Raw genomic sequence first — 20,103 nt, 5'->3', positions numbered from 1 at the left:
ATTGCTCCTGGGGGTACAGGTTGGTGCCATTGCAACGCAGCAGAGCTGACATCAGTGTGTGAATGTGTGTGTGGATGGATGAATAGGACTGTGACTGTAAAGCAAGTTGAACTATAAAGCAAGGAAGAAAAGCACTATATAAGTACACATCATTTCCTATTTTTCCAAGATACTGCACTTTATTCAACTTCCCAAATTGCTGTCAGGCAATTACACTACCAACGCTGAGTTGCAACATGTAATTAATCTTCATGGTTTGCCCAAAGTCATTGTCTCTGTCCAGGATCTCCAGTTCACTGCCAAGTTTGGTTACAATTTTCATTACTATGGGAGTCTCAGACAAACAGAAAAGGGCTCTTGGCTTGAGCTGTCAGATGAGTCTTTTTTATTTCTCAGTCCAACAGATTGTAAGTCTTGTAAGAAATTAAGCCAAGACTAAATTCAAAACAAAGAAATGATATTTTTTTCATCTAAGGTGGCAAGCGTGCAAAAACAAAAGAGGATTTTTTTTCTGACAGAAGTCAAGGAAACTTGCAACAATTGAGGATGAGTTTTAACCCTTGTGCTATCTTAGATGACCCCACCCTTACATTGACGTGTTCTCCCTACCATGACAAAGGTGGATAAAGGTGGAGAGATTTTATGTAATCCATGGACACCAGTGAAGATCACAAATCATTGAAGAAAAAAGTTTCTGTTGCACTGTCTAGTGGATCTAGATGAGCCAACTCCCAATGTTAAAGTGCCTAGGATAGCACAAGGGTATTGCAAGGGGCTGCACACTAATAGAGTAGAATCCTCAGTAAATTTCAGCTGACTGACAGATGATGCTGTGCTGCCCTGTGTGGACTGCAATGTTCTCCTATCTGTTTTTGTAGCAGATGTTGTCCATCAGCTGTCATAAGAAAAACACCCCCTCTGTCCACAGACTTCCAGGAAGCAAATACCTCATTACATAACTAAGAGTCATAATTCTCAACCCTGTTTAAATTGTAGAAATCCAAATTAATTCAGTGTTTATTGTTTATATTTGCCTTATGGCTGTTTAACTTCACAGCATCTATCTGTTTAATTTTCCACTCTGCTGAATTTTATTGTTGTCTTTCTGCAGGATTCGGCCAGCATCTTTGCAACCTGGACAGACTCAGAAGTACATCATAAAACCCAAATACTACCACACACACAGCAGACACACACACGTCCAGCCTGAGAGGCCCATCCCTCTAAGCATGGGACACAATCCCCTCTATGGTAAGTTCTTTTCATATCAGTTATGTCATACTTTCAGAAAATATTATGGAACTTCAAGGCTGTCTTGCATGGTTTAATCTGTTTGGGGTGGAGGTGGGGTTTCGTTGCAGAGATATATCTAACTTGGCAATCATTCAGGAATTGTGTTTGAGAATTGACTGAAAGAAACGAGAGTCTGACTGATGAAAAAACAGGAGACATTTCAGTTTTTTCTGAAATAAATTTATGTAAATAAATCCACATTTCATAAATGTAGTCAAAAGTTTTGAAAAAACTGCTTAGAAACAAATGCACAAAATGCTAAAAATAATACTCTATAAAGGTTAAACCGGTTCAGAATTTGACTAAACAAGATTGAATTGCAATTAGGATTTGGGTATCTTAGAAATTCACTGAACCTTTTAATTCTTTTTTTAATAGCAGATTGTGAATAATATTGGGGGTAGAAAACTCTGTCTGTGGTTGAACAGGGGGAACTTAAAGAAAGCAGATTCAAATGCAGACAATTGTTTTTTAAGCTTCTGTGAACAGAAGAAAGAAAACATACAGGGGCACCTATTCCAAAACTCCAATGGTGCCAGACGTCATTCAGTTTGAACTTGTGCTGACCAGCTGATAAAAGTCTTTGCCTCTCTAATCTCTTCCTGAGGCAGGTCACAGCTTATGCATGCTACCAATAGACACATTATTGTGTTTTTAAGAAATCTCCCATCATCCCTTTGTTACAGAACTGCCATTGGTCAATCCTATCCAAGGCGCGACTTTGTTTTATGCCAAGTAATCATCTTGATTCTCAACTAAATAAAGACGGTGATTGGTAAAGACAACTAGGATTAACATGTGAGCTAAATGCTGGATATATGTAAGACTCCAACATTTTTTTTATTAAATGTCAGACATTAAATAATTAGAGATTTTCTAAAATAGACAGAGGTTGGATCATGATATTGTAGAGAGCATCCTTTACGATGGTTTGCTGCTTCTGTCGCCGTGAGTCAATCAAAGTTTATTGCAGTTTGGGAGGAAAACAAAGTACCTGGAATTTTCCACAAATTGTAAAGTAAACAAAAGCTTAATTAGTTTTAGAATATTTAACAGGCGTCCTCACTGTCCGTTTTAAAAAAAAGCTACCAAGGGCTTCTTTTCATGTCCAAGGCTTTGATTTATTGTTGCTTTATTATTTTTGCTAACAGTTTTTTTCAATGTATTTTTAGCCTTTACTATGTTTGGCCTCTTATGTAAAGTGTTTTGTTTCAGTTGCAGTAATGTTAAGGCACATTTTAAAATAAAGTTATCTTCACTGGATGTTTGAAGTAAATTTAGTGTAATAAAAAACTGCTTGAGTGTTTGGAAAATTTTATTAAAAGAAAAGTTAGAAATATGATAAAACTAAGGGGCAAACTTAGCTTTTTATTTGAGCAGACAAATAAAATCAGCTGGAGCCAGATCACTTCACCAGGCAACCACCAGGGTGGTTCTGTTGAGTGTTACTTAGTAAAAAAGCTGTTTTTTATTCACTTTCATTCACGGTTTAAATGTAATATTTTGTGTGTGTTCCCTAAAGCCCTTCGTTTTACACAGTATATGAAGTCTGTTGGGACGCCATGTGGATGTAGGGAGAATGTAGCACTGAAAGGATTTGTTCAAATTGCAGCTGTAGCCGTAATAGCATAAAGACTTAAGCACTGCCTGCTGCTTGGAGCTGTCCAAAATGAAATATTAGTCTCATTTTCCAAGGGCAATTTCAGACCAAAGTAGGGAGTGTGAGAATTAGAGGTGGGAGATGGAAGAAAATAACAATTTCATCCATGAAAAACCTCACATTTTGTTGTGAAAAGTGTTTAAATGGATATGGATGGGAGTTGAGCCTCTGAATACCTGTTATCTGCTCCCAGTTGGACACACTTTCTCTGTTTACAGTGTTAAATGACTTTTCACACTCAAAGCCATAAACAGAATAATACCAGTGAACTCCGGGCTGATCTCTGTTCACTTAAGATGAATGAGACGGCCTTTGTTTGTCTGCTGCAGCCATGCTCTGAGCATGCCTTGTTTTCTCTTAACACCCAAAACATTGAGGGGGGGGGTTATGGGGGTTTAAAGCCTGACAACTGCCAAATCAACAACAACCATTCATCACAGACTCCTATGCTCTGTTAGGTTGTCTAAGATTCAACAAGTTCAATATCAGACTCCCTGCTGAAGATCTACTTTATGAAAAAAGCTCATATTTTTCTGTGGTTTAGTGTCTGACCACAGTCTGTTGGTGAGGTCAACTGAGAGAGCAGACGTTTGGCTTTAGAGCGCACAAACAGACAGCCTTCAATTTTCCACATTTCAAAGTAAACTCTGTACCTTCTTTTGATTTCAGCAAGCATGCTTTAAAACGCCAAAGAAATGTCCAAGGAACAGATGAAAAAAGGCACACATTTCTTTGTACCAATGGTTGTTCTACTTACTTTTTAGTACTAATTTTTATTTGAATTCTTTATTATTATTATTATTTGTTTTGAATAACTTTATAGCTTTGGTTAAAGTTACATTTCTGCTTAACATCACTTACATAAGTTAGTGGAAAAAAACACGTTTTTCAATCACGTTTTTGAGTTCCGTATTTTTCAGAGGATAGGTTGCATTTTTTCTTCTTTTTTGCATAGTTTGGCCGGGGGTGAGACTTATACTCGGGTGAAACTTAAATGAAATAAAAAAAAAGGCTCATGTGTTCATCATTTACCCATTAGAGGGCACTGTTGGCATGTGTATCAGTATTAGCTACTGACAGCAACGCAGAAGAAGAAGCTCTGGCGTTGTTCAAAACCAACACAGAGGATAAAGAATTCAACAGATTTAACGATTTGAAGTTATATAAAGAGTTTAGTTGACTAGTTACCATGTTCTTTATGCTATGGTGATCTGAATTATTGATCACATGTTGCGCATTTATTCTAGACTCTTATTTAATTCTTCCTATGTTTCATGAAGCTAGATATGGTTATGATAGTGAAGTGTGCAGATATTAAGTCTATATTTGTTATCTATTCCGTTATTATGAGAGGCAAAATAAAACGTCTGTTTTTGGTTTCCTATTTTGTTTTTTCCCCAAAAATGTAACTTGTGCTCCAGTGTCTTTATATATAATTTTTTCTTCTTTATGGTGCATTTTTCGGTGTGTAAGAGTTATACTCTGAAGCAACTTATAGTCCAAAAAATCCAGCATCTTTGCATCTCCAACAAAATTGGTGAGCTGGCTCCAGAAAAGCCTACCTGAACAGTCTTTTGGACAGAAGTTATGTGATGTGAACGTGCTGCTGTGGAAAATCCCCTTTGAAGCCAATGGCAAGCCACTTTTACAAGTGTCCATCAAATGTGGCATATATCAAGCAGACGTGCATAGGTCTACACCCCCTCAGCCAAATAATCAACAAGACTGACTATGGATACCAACTCAGGGTGAGAGGGGCATTTTATGTATAGAGAGAGATTTGTGTTGTTAATGTTAATACCCCATCTATAATTTATTCTGCTGCCCCTGGGAGTAAAACCCCGGTTTCATGAGTGCCAGTCATGCACTTTAACAAACTGAACAATTAAGCCATTTATTGACCAATGTCATTAACTTGTGCTCTGCTTCTGTGTATATATATATATATATATATATATATATATATATATATATATATATGTATATGTGTGTGTGTGTGTGTGTATATGTGTATATATATATATATATATATATATATATATATATATATATATATATATATATATATATATATATATATATATATATATATATATATATATATATATATATATATATATATATAGTTGTCTGTTATAAAGTTTAAGGTCATAAAGTCATGTTTGTTTTAAAGTTTTTCCTTGCTTGTGGATGTGTCCTTAGAAAAATCTAACTATTGGATTCGCCTGCTACAGAACATAAAGCTGTTTTGGAAGTGCCACCTGATTAGTCTGCTCTTGCCTATTAAAGAATATGCTAGAATAGTCAACACTAACTGTGCTTTTAAAATTATGAACAGCCAGCTCTTCTAAATTCCACAGAACAACTAATCGGACCAGAGACTTCATTAAAATTGTCCTGTGATTAGTGCTTTTCCAACCTCGACTAAATTACCTCATTTAAATTTGGCAAACAAAACTCTAATTACTTCTTTCTCTGTTAAAAAAATGAATGCTGTTGGGAAGCCAACAAATCTGAAAGGCTTAGACTGTCATTAAAAGCCACATGTTCATTTTAAAGAAAGAAAGTATTGGTTGGAAAAGTTAAAATTGAGATTCTGAAATAACAACTGAGGGGAAGAAGGCGGTGAGACTGTGGTGAGAGCAGCCATGTTGTTGATTGAGAGACTCTGATTCAGAGACAGGAGGTAGAGCTGGAGGCAGCAGAGATAAGGATGTTGAGGTTCTCTGTAGGAGTGATGAGGATAGACAAAATATGAAAAGAAGACATCAGAGGTACAGATTATGTTAGACATTTTTGGAAATAAATGCAGGGAAGCATATTGAATGGGTTTTGGACCTATTCAGAGGAAGGATATTGACGGTGTTGGATGTTGAGGTTGGAACTACCAGGAAGGAGCCCTATAGGAAGACCATGGATGTAGTCAAGAAGGACATTTGGTTGGTTGGAGGATGCAGAGGAGGGGGTCAGATGGAGGTGACATATTTGGATAGTGTCCCTTGTTATTCATGGAAGTGCAAATTGTTTAAAAATTGATCGTAGAGTAAAAGTCAATAATCATGGTTTGTGCCGGGCTGGATTTATATGACACCAAGTCTTTCATATATCAGAATAGAGCTGTGACAGCATAAGCCTGCCTGGAGCTAGATCTGAGAGATTTTCACCGTTCTACGTTTTACACTAAGCCTCTTAAGCGACAGTCCAGTTTGAACACTAGGATTAAACGGGTGTTCAAGATGTGTGAGCACATTATTGAACTTCACATGCCTGGTGTAAACTTATCTTTAAGCAAACACATTATTTTCTAATTTTTTTCTTAACAATTTCTGATTTTCATCCATTGGAGATAAAAAGGTTGGTCTTTCTGGTTATTATTGTTGCACTCCCATATTTTAAGAGCCAGCATGAGTACCTAAAACATAGAATCTCAAACTCTCTTTCATTTTTCCAGAATTTCCATTCCTGCTATTGAGTCTCTTCATTTTATAGTTTCAGCAGGTCTCCCTTCCAGAATGAGTGAACTTTCTTCCTCATAACTGTCTCGTTTTGCATTCTTGATATTGTTCCCACTCGGCTGCTTGAGGAAGTATTCCTCACAGTCAGCCTTGTTACATTGGAAATATTTAATAATTCTGTGGCCTCTGAACGTAACACACATTGCTCTTCATTGTTTATCTGCAGCAAGGATAACCTTATCTGAAGAAGTTATATATATATATATATATATATATATATATATATATATATTCTTTACAAATCTGGCGTCACATATAAATTATAGCCTTGTTATCAATGTCAGGCTTTATAGGACGTCTGGCACTTTATTGTAAGGAGACAGCTCTTGGCAAAGTGACTAATGACCCACTGCTGTGTGCAGATAGATAGAGACAACTGCAGGAGTTTGTGCTCACACTTCAGTTTTCAAAGCAACAACAGAGTCTGTGTTTCTGCTTTTACTTAACTTAAATGAAAGAGCTGCTAATACTGAGGTTTTTCAAAATGTCGGCTCTGAGGTCGTTTGTTTGGTTCCTGGCATATTAGTTTATATGAAGAGGGAAAACGAATTAGTGATTTATTACAGCTGCGTGATTTAGTTTAGTCTGTCTCTGTCCCTTAAGAACTTGCCCCACATCTCACTCCAGCTGAGTCAACCCCCTCCGTTTACCCTAACCTGTTAAACCCTCAGAGCTATTTTTTAACTCTGTTTGGGAATCAATCAAATTGCAATAAAAGGGTATATTTATGTTTAATAAGCACAAGGAATGAACTGATTTGTTGCTGTTCCTATTTTTGCAGTCCCAGTATTTATTCTTAGTACTTAGATTGTGTATTTGTTCACAACTTCCCTCAGAGCTCTGTGCTGAGGCACTGCTTACACACTCTTTTTAGTTTTGACACAAAGCATTTGACTGATTTGGTCTTATGTGGTGTAGTTGATTTGTTTTAGGTTAAATTGGTATCACACGGAGGATAGGTGGCATGGTTGACTAAATTAATGAAGGGACAAGTACCCCAGACTTTGTCAGAGACAGAAGAGCCAAACAATGAACCCCTCAAACTTATGTCCACAAATTCCAGATTCCACATAATAAAAGGCTTAAAGAGGCACAATAGATATATGTGAGGAGGGGCGTTTGAAGAGGAGACAGAGACATCTGAGTGTGACCTAAAGAGTTCATTGAATGAACCCAGATATGACTTAGGGAACTTCAACATGGTTTCCATAACATTACAACACCAAAATGGCTGCACGGTGGAATGGTGGTCAATGCTCTCGCTTTACAGTGAGGAGGCCCAGGATCAAATCCAAGTGGTCTTTTCTGTGTGGAGTTTGTACATTCTCCTTGTTTGGGCTTTCTCCGGGCACTCCGGTTTCCTTCTACAGTCCACAAACATGCTTCATAGGTTAATTGATGTCTCTAAAATTGCCCTTAGGAGTGTGTTAGTGTGTAAGTGTGTGTGACCCTGCAAGAGACTGGTGACCACTGCAGGGTGTACCCCGCCTTTACTTAGCAGTAGGTGGCTCCAGAAGCCTTGTATCAAATGGACAGAACAGAAGAAACAAAAGTGTAAAACTAGAACAAAGAGCTTAATTAGTCTAAAGGTTGTGTGTTGACATGAAAAGTTCTGAATGACTGTTGACCAGAAATGTGATTGACTATGATTGAAAAAAACCCCCATTTGTTTCAGTATTGAAAAACATAAAAAAAAAACAATCTTTTCAATAAGTCAAGTGCATCTCAACACCTTACATCTGAGCCACACTCGGTTTGCTGAAAGAAGTGTGTCTGCACAGAGGCGGCCACAGTGGCTGCATTAATAGGAACACCATGGCTGGGTTTGGTCCAGCCTGCGGTCAGCTGCACACTTCGTCAAAGTAGCAGATGTGTTTGCTCTTCTAAATCAGGAAGCCCACAGCCTCTCTGTTGGGTCTGTCCCACGCGACAGACAGCCTGTCAGCAGCGAGCTTTGGTGCCACATCTGGGAAAGTTATTCCCCGTCTCCCGTCAGCTAGCCCTCGGCTCTGCCCGACTGCCAAAACAACCTGGGATGAATGCGAGCCGTTCTGGCCCTGACGTAGGGCTCGGTCAGAGAGGATTGCATTGCCAGTACCGCAGTGACCAAAAAAGAATGCCAGAAGCAATCAGAGCAGGGATTTCTGGCATAGATGTGTGTGTGTATTTTAGATTAATTGTCCAAGTCATATTTTGAGAAGCAGCATTTTGGGCCACAGTTTCTGCCAATACAATACAAGAATCAAAAAGGCCCCATGCACTGAAAATAGAGACGGTCACCTCCTTGTAGCAGATGTAAGCCTTTTACATTTTGATCAACGAAAAAGCACGTCTGGAATTTCGCATTCCTCCGGCTCCTTTTCAAGCAAATAATTAAACTCTTTTTGGCAAACCTCACATTTAATGGATTCAGAGTGTCATGCATTGTATGTATAAGTACAAAATGTCTATGAAATGCTAAAAAATGAAGCGAATATTCCTGGTTGATTAAGTGCAGGACTGGCATGCAGGGAATCGGCGTTCAATCCTCAGGGTGCACAGAGAGCTCCATCCAGTGTGGGTCCTTGTGCATGACCCTTCGTGTTACGGCCTGACTACAAGGGGGCCCTAAATCGGCGTCTAGCTGTGCCGGTCCTCAGCCCGGATAAAATAGCCGACCGTGGAAGGACATCTGGCGTAAAATCCTTGAAAAGCTGATTCGCTGTGGCGGCCCCTGACTGGATATGCTGAAAGGTGAACAACAACATGGGACTTTACTGATTTGATGATGTGGTTTGTCCATCGTTTTTATTAGTATATGGAGATGGATTTGAATAAAACTCAAACATCAAAACTCAGTTGAACCCCAGATTGAAGCTTGTTTAAATCAAAACTAATTGGAGCCAGGTCAGTTCAGCAGGTAACCACTACAGGTTTAATACCGGTATTTAAGCCAGGCAGTCCATATACCCTGATATGAAATGTTATACTGTAGAATAGAAAGAATCCAAAACCTTATGAACAGCTATAATAAACGTTTTTGCCAACTGTTCTGGAGGGGATTTATTTTTAACTTTATTTCATTTTTAACTTTATTTATAATTATTATTTAATGCTTATTCATACAATGGTGACCTATTGGTTTTTTGATAAAAACCGAATTTGGAGCAGGCCCAGTAAAGCTGTTTTACATCTGATGTTGTCGTTAAAAAAGTTAAACCTTCATTTTACTACAATCTTTATTTTGCGTAAATATTAAATTTGAGTTAAAACCCAGTACCATATAGTATAATTATGCCATAGTAAATTAACTGTAGAGCTAAAAGAAGACATTTTGAAGCCATGATTTTCGTACTTTTGTGTTCTGAGATTTCGCTGTTTCACACAACCAGAAATAAGGACTGACTTGCCACCTTGTGATTCCTTGATGAACTGACCTGCTCCACTTGGTTTCCTTTTTAAATCAGGCTGAGATTGATTTTTTTTTATATTTACCTTCCATCCAGCCATTAAATCAAATGGACTAAGAATGAAGTCTACTTGTCCTCTGTGAGAAAATGAACTGAATTGTAGAAGGAGCTTTTGACTGGCCCTGGCCCTTTGAAAACTGAGCTGGCTTGAATATGTGACAGCTGTGTTGACAGCCTCATATAACTGATTGTTTACCTGGAATGACTGTTTTCTGCTTCAGTGAACCCCGCGCTCTTGGACCCAGTTCTGTTCACTTGGTGCAGACTTGAGGTCAGTACTTAAAAATGGCGAAGGGGAAGCAGAGTCTGTCTGAGGGTGCTTCATTCGGGCTGCCCACTGCATTTCTGTCAGACTGTAATAATAATGTGGGAAATCTTTTCTCACCAGAAAGTTGCATCCATACAAGGAGGTTTGGACTCACTGTTCAGCCTCACCAGTGATGACACGTTATTCGCAAAAACCCAATTTCTGCAATAAACTCTCAGCACTCTGATAATGAACCCTTAATGTGATCCTGGACCTCATTGAATCCCCTCTGGACCTATGTGGTCTCCTTTCCCTGTCTGTTTTCAGCCAGAAGTACAGCAGAAAACATCAAAAAGAAGAGAAATTCCCTCCTGATTTTTTTTTATTCACACTGTCATTCCTCTTTGCTAAACTCACTTCAGGCTCTTTGCAGCTTGGATGAATCTCATCACAGCCGTTTTCTTCCCTCAGCTTGATTGATGTCTATGTTTGTCTGAAATTCTCTGCTGACTTCCTTTCCATATGCTTTAACTCGCACAAGTGTGCTGAAAAGGAGTGTGCGGCAACAAAGGCATGAAAGTGAGGCTTGATCATCGCTGTGGCCGGGGACCGACTCCTAGGAGCCTCGTCAAGGAAACCCTGACATGTTAACATCGTGTAGAACATAGAGCGGCTTGAAAAGCTGCCGGGAATAACACAACTCGCTCTGCAAAAAAGTTTTTAATCAGTTTTTAAGGCGTATTATTTCCTCAAGCACTTTTCAATGCTTTCCGTCACAATTCTTTTTTCATCTGTAGTAACTGGAGTAAAAACCTCATCTCAGCAGTAAAATCCATGATAAACCACCGTGATACTGGATGTCATGTATTTTTTCCCCTACTGGGGTTCTCATTGATTCATTACTATTCAGCAGAGAAGCTGAAATTCAGTGAGCTGTGGGGCTGAAGGACTCTGTACCTGCGTTTAAATAACATTTGGGAGTGGAAAGATCACTCTATTGGACTCAGTAACTATACTTGAGGTGGATTTAAAGATGTTTGACAGATTTTGAAAGTTTGTTTTCTGAGCATTTCAACCCAATCAACTTAAAAAACAGTTGGAACAAGACGACTTCTCCTGCTCGGATGTTTTTGTTTAGAGTGCTTCCATTTATCATTGAGTCTTTTTAATAAAACACAAGAAAATCAAATGTAGTTTGGACGAGGCTGCATCTTATACACTGCTGCTCATGGTAGAGAACTTTGCTGAAACAGAAATCCATTTTGAATTGGGAAGATGAATTACTTCTATTCACCATCAAAGTAAAATTCAAAGATTTTTATTGTCATTGTATTTCTACAATGACGTTCTGTAAAATAAATAAAAAAGTAAAAAGGATAAAAATAAGAAAGTAATCTTATTATAAAATGGATCTCAGGCCTTACTTTTAGCTCAACTTGAAATTTTGATGAGTAGAGAAGCGGATTGTTACTTAGGCGACAATTCAATTCATGAATTAAGATCAATGAATCACAGATCGAGGCAAGATTTTTACTATTTTATATATTATGTTTGAATGGTTGCTTTATTCATTTCCTTTTAGTATATGTATGAAAATTCCTTAAATACATATTTATTTAACCACAATAATTTATACTGTAGTGTTACCTTTAGGGTGTGAAGCCTAATGGTAAGGGTAACAACACAATACCATTATTTAGAATAAGAGATCAGAATCAACAAAAAAAAGAACCAAAGATAAAAAAAGTTGTTACTTTAGACAACGCTGCACTCAAATGTGTTTCTGTCTATATCCTGGTTAACTTTAGCAGTAAACAAAACATAAACGTCGCTGCTGCTTCACATCATTTTAGAACAAATCTTCAAAATGATTTCCACAGTTTTTCTGTCCTCAAATTTTGCTGATTGTAGTGGACAGATGACAAAAAGATAGTTTGATCTAAACTGACAACAGTGTTTCCAACAGACATGTTCTAAAAACTGACTTCTCTTTCCACCTTTAGTGGAAATACCAAGAAACTGCCACACTAAAACATTTTGCTGTCACATTCCAGTTTATAATATTTTATTTTTTTTTTGTAAAATCAAATCAACATGAATAAAGATCTCCTTTGCTATTTTGCGGTTCATCTTTCATGATCTCTCTGTTTTGTGGATTATTTCAGTGCAATTTTACATGCTTTTTTGTAACCTTTGTGCTGTCTTAGATGACCCCACCCTCACATTGACGTGTTCTCCCTACCATGACAAAGGTGGATAAAGGTGGAAAGATTTCATGTAATCCATGGACACCAGTGAAGATCACAAATCATTGAAGAAAAAAAGTTCAGCGCACTGTCTAGTGGGTCTAGATGACCCAACTCCCAATGTTAAAGTGCCTTGGATGGCACAAGGGTTAACAGAGCTCTGTGTTCTGCATACTGATCGGCTTGTAAACCTTGTCAATCAATCTGTTTTGTGCCTTGTCTTCTGTTCAGGTGAACAGAAGTTTGCTAAATCTTCAATTGTGATGAGATCTTTGTTTTAATTCTGTAACAACGAACTTATTTTTCTATGCAAGTTTGAACTTTGAGAGTCTAATCAAGAAAGAAAAGTGTAAAAATGTTCATTTCTGTCTGAGAAAAGTCTATGAAAAGTGTAATGAAGGGTTGTTGAGGGAACACTGTATAAGAAAAGAGCCAGTTTGAAGAAGCGTGAATCATTAAAAGCTTTAAATTGTTTAGTGAGTAAATATGGTGCAGTGTGGATGTGCAGACTTCTGTTCTTATATGATGGTTAGGAGACTGGTAGGGACCATGCAATGGATGGGTGACCTGTTCAGGGTCCACTTTTCCCTGATAGGATGGGCTCCAGCGACCTTATGACCCTAAAAGGGATTAACTGTGTATTGAAGATGGATGGATAGATGGATGGATGGGATTAGTGGGGCTAGCCAGTTTTTCCTTCATGAGTTTTTTTAGCTCATGTTTATTAAAGCAATATTGCTCATAAGTAAGCAGCTGTTGAACCGGGTTACATTTTCCAGACGAGTTGGTCTGCTTCAGTTTCTGGTTCTTTCCTTAGAATGGCTAAAAGTAAACCTAACCTGATGAAGGCAAATATTTTATCACTTCTCTTTGCCCATTTAACAAACTCCAAAGGTCTTTTCTCGTCTGAAAGAAACCTTAAAGAGCTCTGCACTTGCTGCCAATAAATCTTAAGAGATTTAATTCCATTACGTTTTAGTTCAGTGTGTGTCTTGAGTGTTGTTGGATTTGGCTCAAGCCTAGCAAAAATAAGGCACTAACTCCACTTCTTCTTTATGTTTTCTGTGTGTCAATTAAATTATTTTCTTATTTATTTCCCACTGAAATGAGAGCAGGACAAACCAGTTCAGATTCCAAATTTTGGGTCCATAAAAGATCCCGGCTGTATTTTAAAGTCAGTTTCTATTGGCGCACTGTCGTAACCACTACATTATATTAGATCCCTCTTTAGTAGTAAATTTTTGCGCCTATTAGTGAATGTTTGGATTGCCTAGGGCGTGATATCCAGTGATTTTTTTTCTTGCCTTTGTGGTTCGGAAAGCATTCCTCCGGCTGCTTGGCGTCACTCCACGAGTCTGAACAGCTGACAGGCACAGACAAAGGGCTGAGCACTGGAGACAGGGGTTTGGACCCGACTCACAGATGCCCAGAACCATCACACAGGGCAGAGACACTGAAGGGTCCACAGAAGTGAATATAGTTCATGGCGTTAAAGAGCTAAAGCTGTGGCACCAAAGTGAAGGCTGCTCCATTGTCTTTACCTTTAGTCATCTTTTTTTCTCCCGCTTTGTTCAAAGGGTTGGCTTTCCTGAGGGTGGGGAGGAAGACGCTGCTGACAGGGAAACGACTAGATAATCTCTTCGTCTCGCACACCTCTTAGCCACCTCTTCTTGTTGTTACTGCAGCCTGAGAGCAATGGATTTTTTAAAAGTTTCTTTTTGTTTGCGGTGCAGCTGAATCTAAAGTTAAACTGGAGTAACTCAGGAGGGAAGGAAGCAGGCGAGAAGCTGAAGATGGTGTCTCCTGTTTGATGTTTTGAAATAGACCTTAGCGCACATCTGAGAGACTTGTCATGAAGAACTGGACACAATCCCAGTTTTGTTTGCCAGCCTCTCCTACGCTTTTTTCTTTCTTCTTCCTCACATTTCAGAGGCGCCACTGGATTTAGGAGCAGAGAGGAGGGAGGAGGAACAGATAGGCACCAGTAGTTTGAAGGAGGACACACTTCCTGAAGTTCTCAAGGATTGAAAACTTCACTTTTTTCTTGCTGTTTTGACTGGAATTTTGGCAGATGATCGTGACAAGTTTTAACCTGAAAGTTCTTCACTTTCCGATGGATCAAAGAGTAACCCGGCTCTCTTTGCTCTCCCTCCCTGTCCTCTTGGTTGCCGCCATGCTTTCAGCAGCAGCAGCGGGCAACCACACCGGCAGGATCAAGGTGGTCTTCACACCCACCATCTGCAAGGTAACCTGCATCGGAAGCAGATGTCACAACAACTGCGAGAAAGGAAACACCACCACCATCATCAGTGAGAATGGCCACACCACAGACACGCTGACGGCCCCCAACTTCAGAGTTGGTATGTCCCGCACACACACGTTATCTTCATCTGTTTATTTTTGTCTAAATATCATATTGGAGCCACAGAAATGTTAGTGCTGTCATGCGATTCATTTGTTTGTGTGAGTCATTAATCATTACCTGTAATAATTATCTAATCTAATAAATCTATTTTTAAGATAACCAAATGATTTTTGTGAAAGCCTAATTTTATGGTGTTTTCATCTAAATTAGTGACATTGTGGTGCATTAAAAGATCAAAATAAAATTTAAAAAGTGGCTTTATTAAGTTCTCCTAATTTAATAGACTTCCAACCTCAAACAACTACGACCTTAAAACACGACTTTAAAACAATTACGCAGAACTAGCCCAAAAGCAAAACATCAGGTCCAGGGCGCTCCAATTTAACACATAAAGACAATTTTCTGAGCAGTCCAAAACTTTTTGACAATTTTCCCCCCACAAATTTCTTATTAAAACCACAATAATATGTTCATAAACCTTATTCTACCGTCCCATGTGATAAGCCCTCTACATACTCCATTAATATATGAAAAGAAACACCTCGCTTTATATCTTACATAATAGATAATCGTTGTGGCGTTATGGCATTATTTTTTGTTATTTGTACTACAAAGTTGCTCATTGATGATGTCACAGCACAGCAGGCGCATGCTGTGTACAGGACCACCGGGAGCGATGTAAAATGGTTTTTTAGTGGAGTTAAAAAAAAAACATTTCTGTAAGTAAACAGTTAGAGCCTTTTTTTATTTGAGAACATGACAATAGTTCTATATTATAAATAAAATGAATTGAATGTATGCTAAACATGTCAAAAATGCATTTAAAAATGTTTGCTTTCATTTTTAATTTAAATCATTTTGACTACACATATATTCGGAAATGTGCCACTGATGTTTGAAAATATAGTTTCCCAAAGTATGGGAGATTTGAATGAACATGGCAGATGGATTTAAGTTGTGCTTTTATTTTTGGAAGGTTGTGTGGACAAATGGATCTTGACCCGGCCTTGTCTGGAGGCGACTGATTTAAGAACTTTGTAGGAATCAGAGGAAACATTTTGCACAAAGAGGCAAACATTTACAGCTTACAATTTGTGTTACCTCTGTTTTATGGTGTGATTGTTATACGGGGAAGACCATTCCCACAAATCAGAAAGTTCTAACTGTGACAGAGTGAAATCCACATGAATGTTTCTTTTGAAGACATTTAAAGGGTGTCAACCTCAATCCCTGGGCTTCAGAGCTGCTCTTTTCACTGCAACAAACTCAGAATTCCAGCAGCTGATTTAAAGCTCCCTTTAGTTGGTCTGCTGTCTCCAGCTTAGCTTCCATTGCTTTGTGCTATCATTAGTGTTCAGAGGAATTTGGGTATGAACCAGGCATCTTCCTGCTCAGAGGAATTTGGGTATGAACCAGGCATCTTCCTGCTGTCTAAAAGTCAGAAAAATAGGTTTTGGAGTTGTGCATTTTATTCCAACAATTATTTCTACGACACAAAACTGAATGTCTGGTATTTCTGAGCTGTCTTCATTTCTGTTTTTATTTTCTTTTTATATACTTGTCTTTCTGTATTTCCTTCTAAATTTCAAAACATACTAAAAAACACAGCACATTTTAATGTACAGAGTAGTGTTTCCACTCCATTTTAGTAAAAAGGAATTTTTAAAAGATCTAAATTAACTCATAAAATTAACGCGCTTTCTACATAAAATCAGACTCAAAAACTGGATTCCATATTTGGTATTGGCGGATGCAGTATAGTCATGGCACACTGACTGGATACATAGAAATGCGGCAGCAGCAGTCAGCTGCAATCCTGAAACTATTCACATTAAGGCTTTAGGTTTCAAGTACTACATCTATTCCAGATGGAAACCAGCAGAAGCATCACCTTATTTGATCCCATTTCCTAAACAACTAATTATTGGAAAATATTAACTTCTGCCTAAAGGGTAGGTACTTTGATGCAGATAATTGTACACGCATTACCAATAAAATGATAAGGTTTATTAAGGCTCAGAGACTGATACTTGTTGGGTAAACAAACTTGATGATTTGGATTAAGGTCAAATATGTGTAATAAAACAGAAATACACATTTTGAACCATCAGCGGAGTAAATCCGGTCTAAGTGGTTCTACCTCAGGGCTGTCAGCTGAGAGCATTGCCTGTGTTGGAGCCAGCAGTTGGATAAACTGCAACCTCAGGCGGTGATCAAGCTGTTTCTGTGTGGGGGAAGGCATGGGCGTTGTTTTATAGCTGCACGCTCTGTCTAAACCTGCCTCCGTTTGAACAAGCTGCCGACTTTTGTCCTCCAATGCAACACGTGTAAGAAGATGGGCGGAGTGGAAGCTGATGGATTCATGTCGGACTCACTCACAGACGGTGGGTTAGCCCCCACCCCCGAGTGAATCTCCCGTAACCCTCCAAAGAATGTTACCTCCATGTTAAACATCTCAGTATGAATCATATCGCTGCAGCTGCTGCTGCAACACATATAGTTGGGCTGTGGATGTGTACTGTAAAACCCCCAAATATTTTCAAATCCCCATTTAAATTTTTGTCAAAACAGCCAAAACGCATCCTCACAAACGATGATGTTGACATTTTTTGATACTATGTGATATTGCTGTGTCGCATTGCTTACGTTTGTGTAAAAAGAAAAAAAAAAACAGGGAGAAATAAAGTTCAATTTTGTCTCCCGGAGGCCTGTTTTTCTGAAATACACTTGTCTGTTGTAGAGGTTAGGTGTAGGACTGGCACATGGGTTGATTGGGGATCGATTCCCAGGGGTTGCAATGAGGGTCATCCAGTGTGGGTCCTTGGCCAAGACCCTTTGTGCTACTGTTTGTTGTAAAGGGTTGTGTCAGAATTCCCTCCCTACTCCCTAACCCCTATAATTCTATATAGTGCAGGACTATTGAGTGCCCTGGATTTTAACAGAATTCTCACATGCTCACTTTTTTTTAAACAGCAGTAGGACATCACCCATTTGCCAAAGTCAAAATCTAATATGAACATTTTATTTAGACTATCTATAAATCAATGCATTCTTATGATGAAAATGTGGATGATTTAAACATGTACATACATTTCTTCAAATGAAAAATCGTTCTGAGGCAATGCATTGTGGTCTATATTTGCTAATCAAGTGAGCATCAGTCCACATGCGTTTTTGGCATAGATTTTTGGAAAATTTCTAGGACACTAGATATTTAATTGCAGATTCGAAGACCCCGAAAAAATGGCAAACGCCTTATAGTGCACTCAGTAGTGAGGAAATCCGGACAATTTTACAAGAAAACAAAAATCGACACCAGATTTTCCATCAGTTGTATTGCTCAAAGTTGTTGTGAATTTTCTAAAAGGTCAACCTATTAAAAAATAATGAAAAGTTTAACTAATTATTAAAATAACAGTTAATTGTAGGCCTACATTTAAGTGAGGGGAAAATGTCAGTATTGTTGGAAAAACTTATCTTAACCCTTGTGCTGTCTTAGATGACCCCACCCTTACATTGACGTGTTCTCCCTACCATGACAAAGGTGGATAAAGGTGAAGAGGATATCATGTAATCCATGGACACCAGTGAAGATCACAAATCATTGAAGAAAAAAAGGTTCAGCGCACTGTCTAGTGGGTCTAGATGACCCAACCCCCAACGTTAAAGTGCCTTGGATAGCACAAGGGTTAAACACAACAAATATAGTTTTATATTTTCCCTTACTCCCTTTTTATTCTGTTTAGTTGTTTTTCCACTCTTTGTTGCAGTTTCAGCTCAGATTTACACAGAAGTGCTTCATGTATTCATCACCATCCGCTGTAATATGTTATGACTCACTCTTTGCTTTAAGTCACTTCACATTCTCATGTAGCAGCTAATTCTTTTCTCACCTGTCCAATAGCAAAGCTGCTTTTTAGCTACTCATGAAGCTGCCAAACTGGTTGACCATCTTATGTTGGCCGTTTCTGAGCGGATTGGCAGTATGAACTCCATGGTCGCTTGAATATGGTGCAGAAGTACGTCCTTTTTTGTGTGTTCCAGTTCCAATATGGTTACTTGAATTGGTGCCAAAGCAGCCTAAGACATTTCAGCTTTTTCATTATATTTTTTATTATTATGGACTGCAGCAGTCCTGGGCTGCAAGGACCATATTGTTTTCACCATTTTTCTCAAAAATTCAAAATTAATTTTTGACATAGTGAATGAGCCCCTCACAAAATGATCACATCACAGCGATTTACTTAGAAAAGCTTCAGTTGCCAAGGAAACCCCCAAAATGTACTTTTGCAGATTCGTCTGAAAATTACACAGACCTGTTCGTCTCCACCAGGCGGCCAAAATAGTTGCTATGGAGATAAAACCTTAAGAAAGGCCACCATTTTGAAAAAAAAATTGAGGAATTTGTCACATGCGCCTCTGACTGGAGTGACAGCGGCAGAAGAGAAGAGTGAGGGGGTGTGTAGCAGCCGCTCAGGCAGTGAGGGCGGGTCAGGAGGGGGCGGGCCATACAACGTGGCTTTAAATATTATCATTATTGTTATTATGAGTTTAGAGCAAAATGTTAGCTTGTAGATTCACATTTATCCGATTTTAACCCCAGTTTGTCTTTCATAGTCTCTCAGATTGTTGTAAGGGTTTTGGTCTCGTCCTCTCCACCTCTTTGTTCTTTTTTATTGATTGTTTGATATTTGTTTCAGCACAACCGCTGGTGCACATTTCCTGCTGTGAGATTGTATTGTTCGAATACTATTCATGCAGTGCAACATGTCTTACAAAGACTTTCTGTTTTTAGTCTGGAATATTCTGGTACAGAGAGAAGTTCATCTGTCTTTCTTCCCCTAAATTAAAATATTCTGTTGCTCCTGTTCATCTCCTGGGCAGGAATCTGGAGCGACTCTTGGTCCCAGTTTTAATCTTTAAAGGATGTAACCTCAATAACTGTAACTCGTATAAGCCTTCGGTGGAGAGACACGCCTGGTTACTAACATCCCAGTGTGACTACCAGGTTTCTTCTGCAATCACACTGAGGGTTAAGAATTCAAATGAGGTTTTAGTTTCAAATCTCACACAAAGTTGTTCAAATTGCATAATAGTAGCACTACAGTCACTATTTCTGTATGAACGGTCAAATGAGTCTAGTCTCAAATGGGCTTGAAGCAGGTTCAAACTATTGAAAGCATTGGGGAGTGCTCAGTCCTGCAGCAGATCAGCTGTGCAGAATTCGCTGCAGCATTTCATCTGCTGGGTGGGTTGCAGACATGCAGAAACAAAGCTGAAGTCCCAGCAGCGTGTCGGGACTCGCCTCTAACTTTTTAACCTGACAAG

At 38.6% G+C, this 20,103-nt stretch overlaps 1 protein-coding gene across 3 annotated transcripts in view; it reads left to right on the top strand.

Annotated features, from left to right (window-relative positions):
• ltbp1 (latent transforming growth factor beta binding protein 1) overlaps nucleotides 1–20,103 on the top strand; it is a 131,707-nt gene that overhangs the window by 45,046 nt on the left and 66,558 nt on the right. For 2 of the 3 annotated variants that reach the window (XM_011472800.4, XM_011472798.4), the window contains exons 4-5: nucleotides 1,112–1,251; nucleotides 14,594–14,770. In XM_011472800.4, the coding sequence (XP_011471102.1) occupies nucleotides 1,112–1,251; nucleotides 14,594–14,770 (317 nt within the window). The remainder of the gene's footprint in view (nucleotides 1–1,111; nucleotides 1,252–14,593; nucleotides 14,771–20,103) is intronic. The other variant, XM_011472799.4, reaches the window with a different exon arrangement.

This window comes from Oryzias latipes, chromosome 15 (genome assembly GCF_053564925.1).
Source record: "Oryzias latipes strain Hd-rR chromosome 15, Olatipes_Hd-rR_3.1".
NCBI classification, from domain to species: domain Eukaryota; kingdom Metazoa; phylum Chordata; class Actinopteri; order Beloniformes; family Adrianichthyidae; genus Oryzias; species Oryzias latipes.
This window is presented reverse-complemented; position numbering and strand designations above follow the sequence as displayed.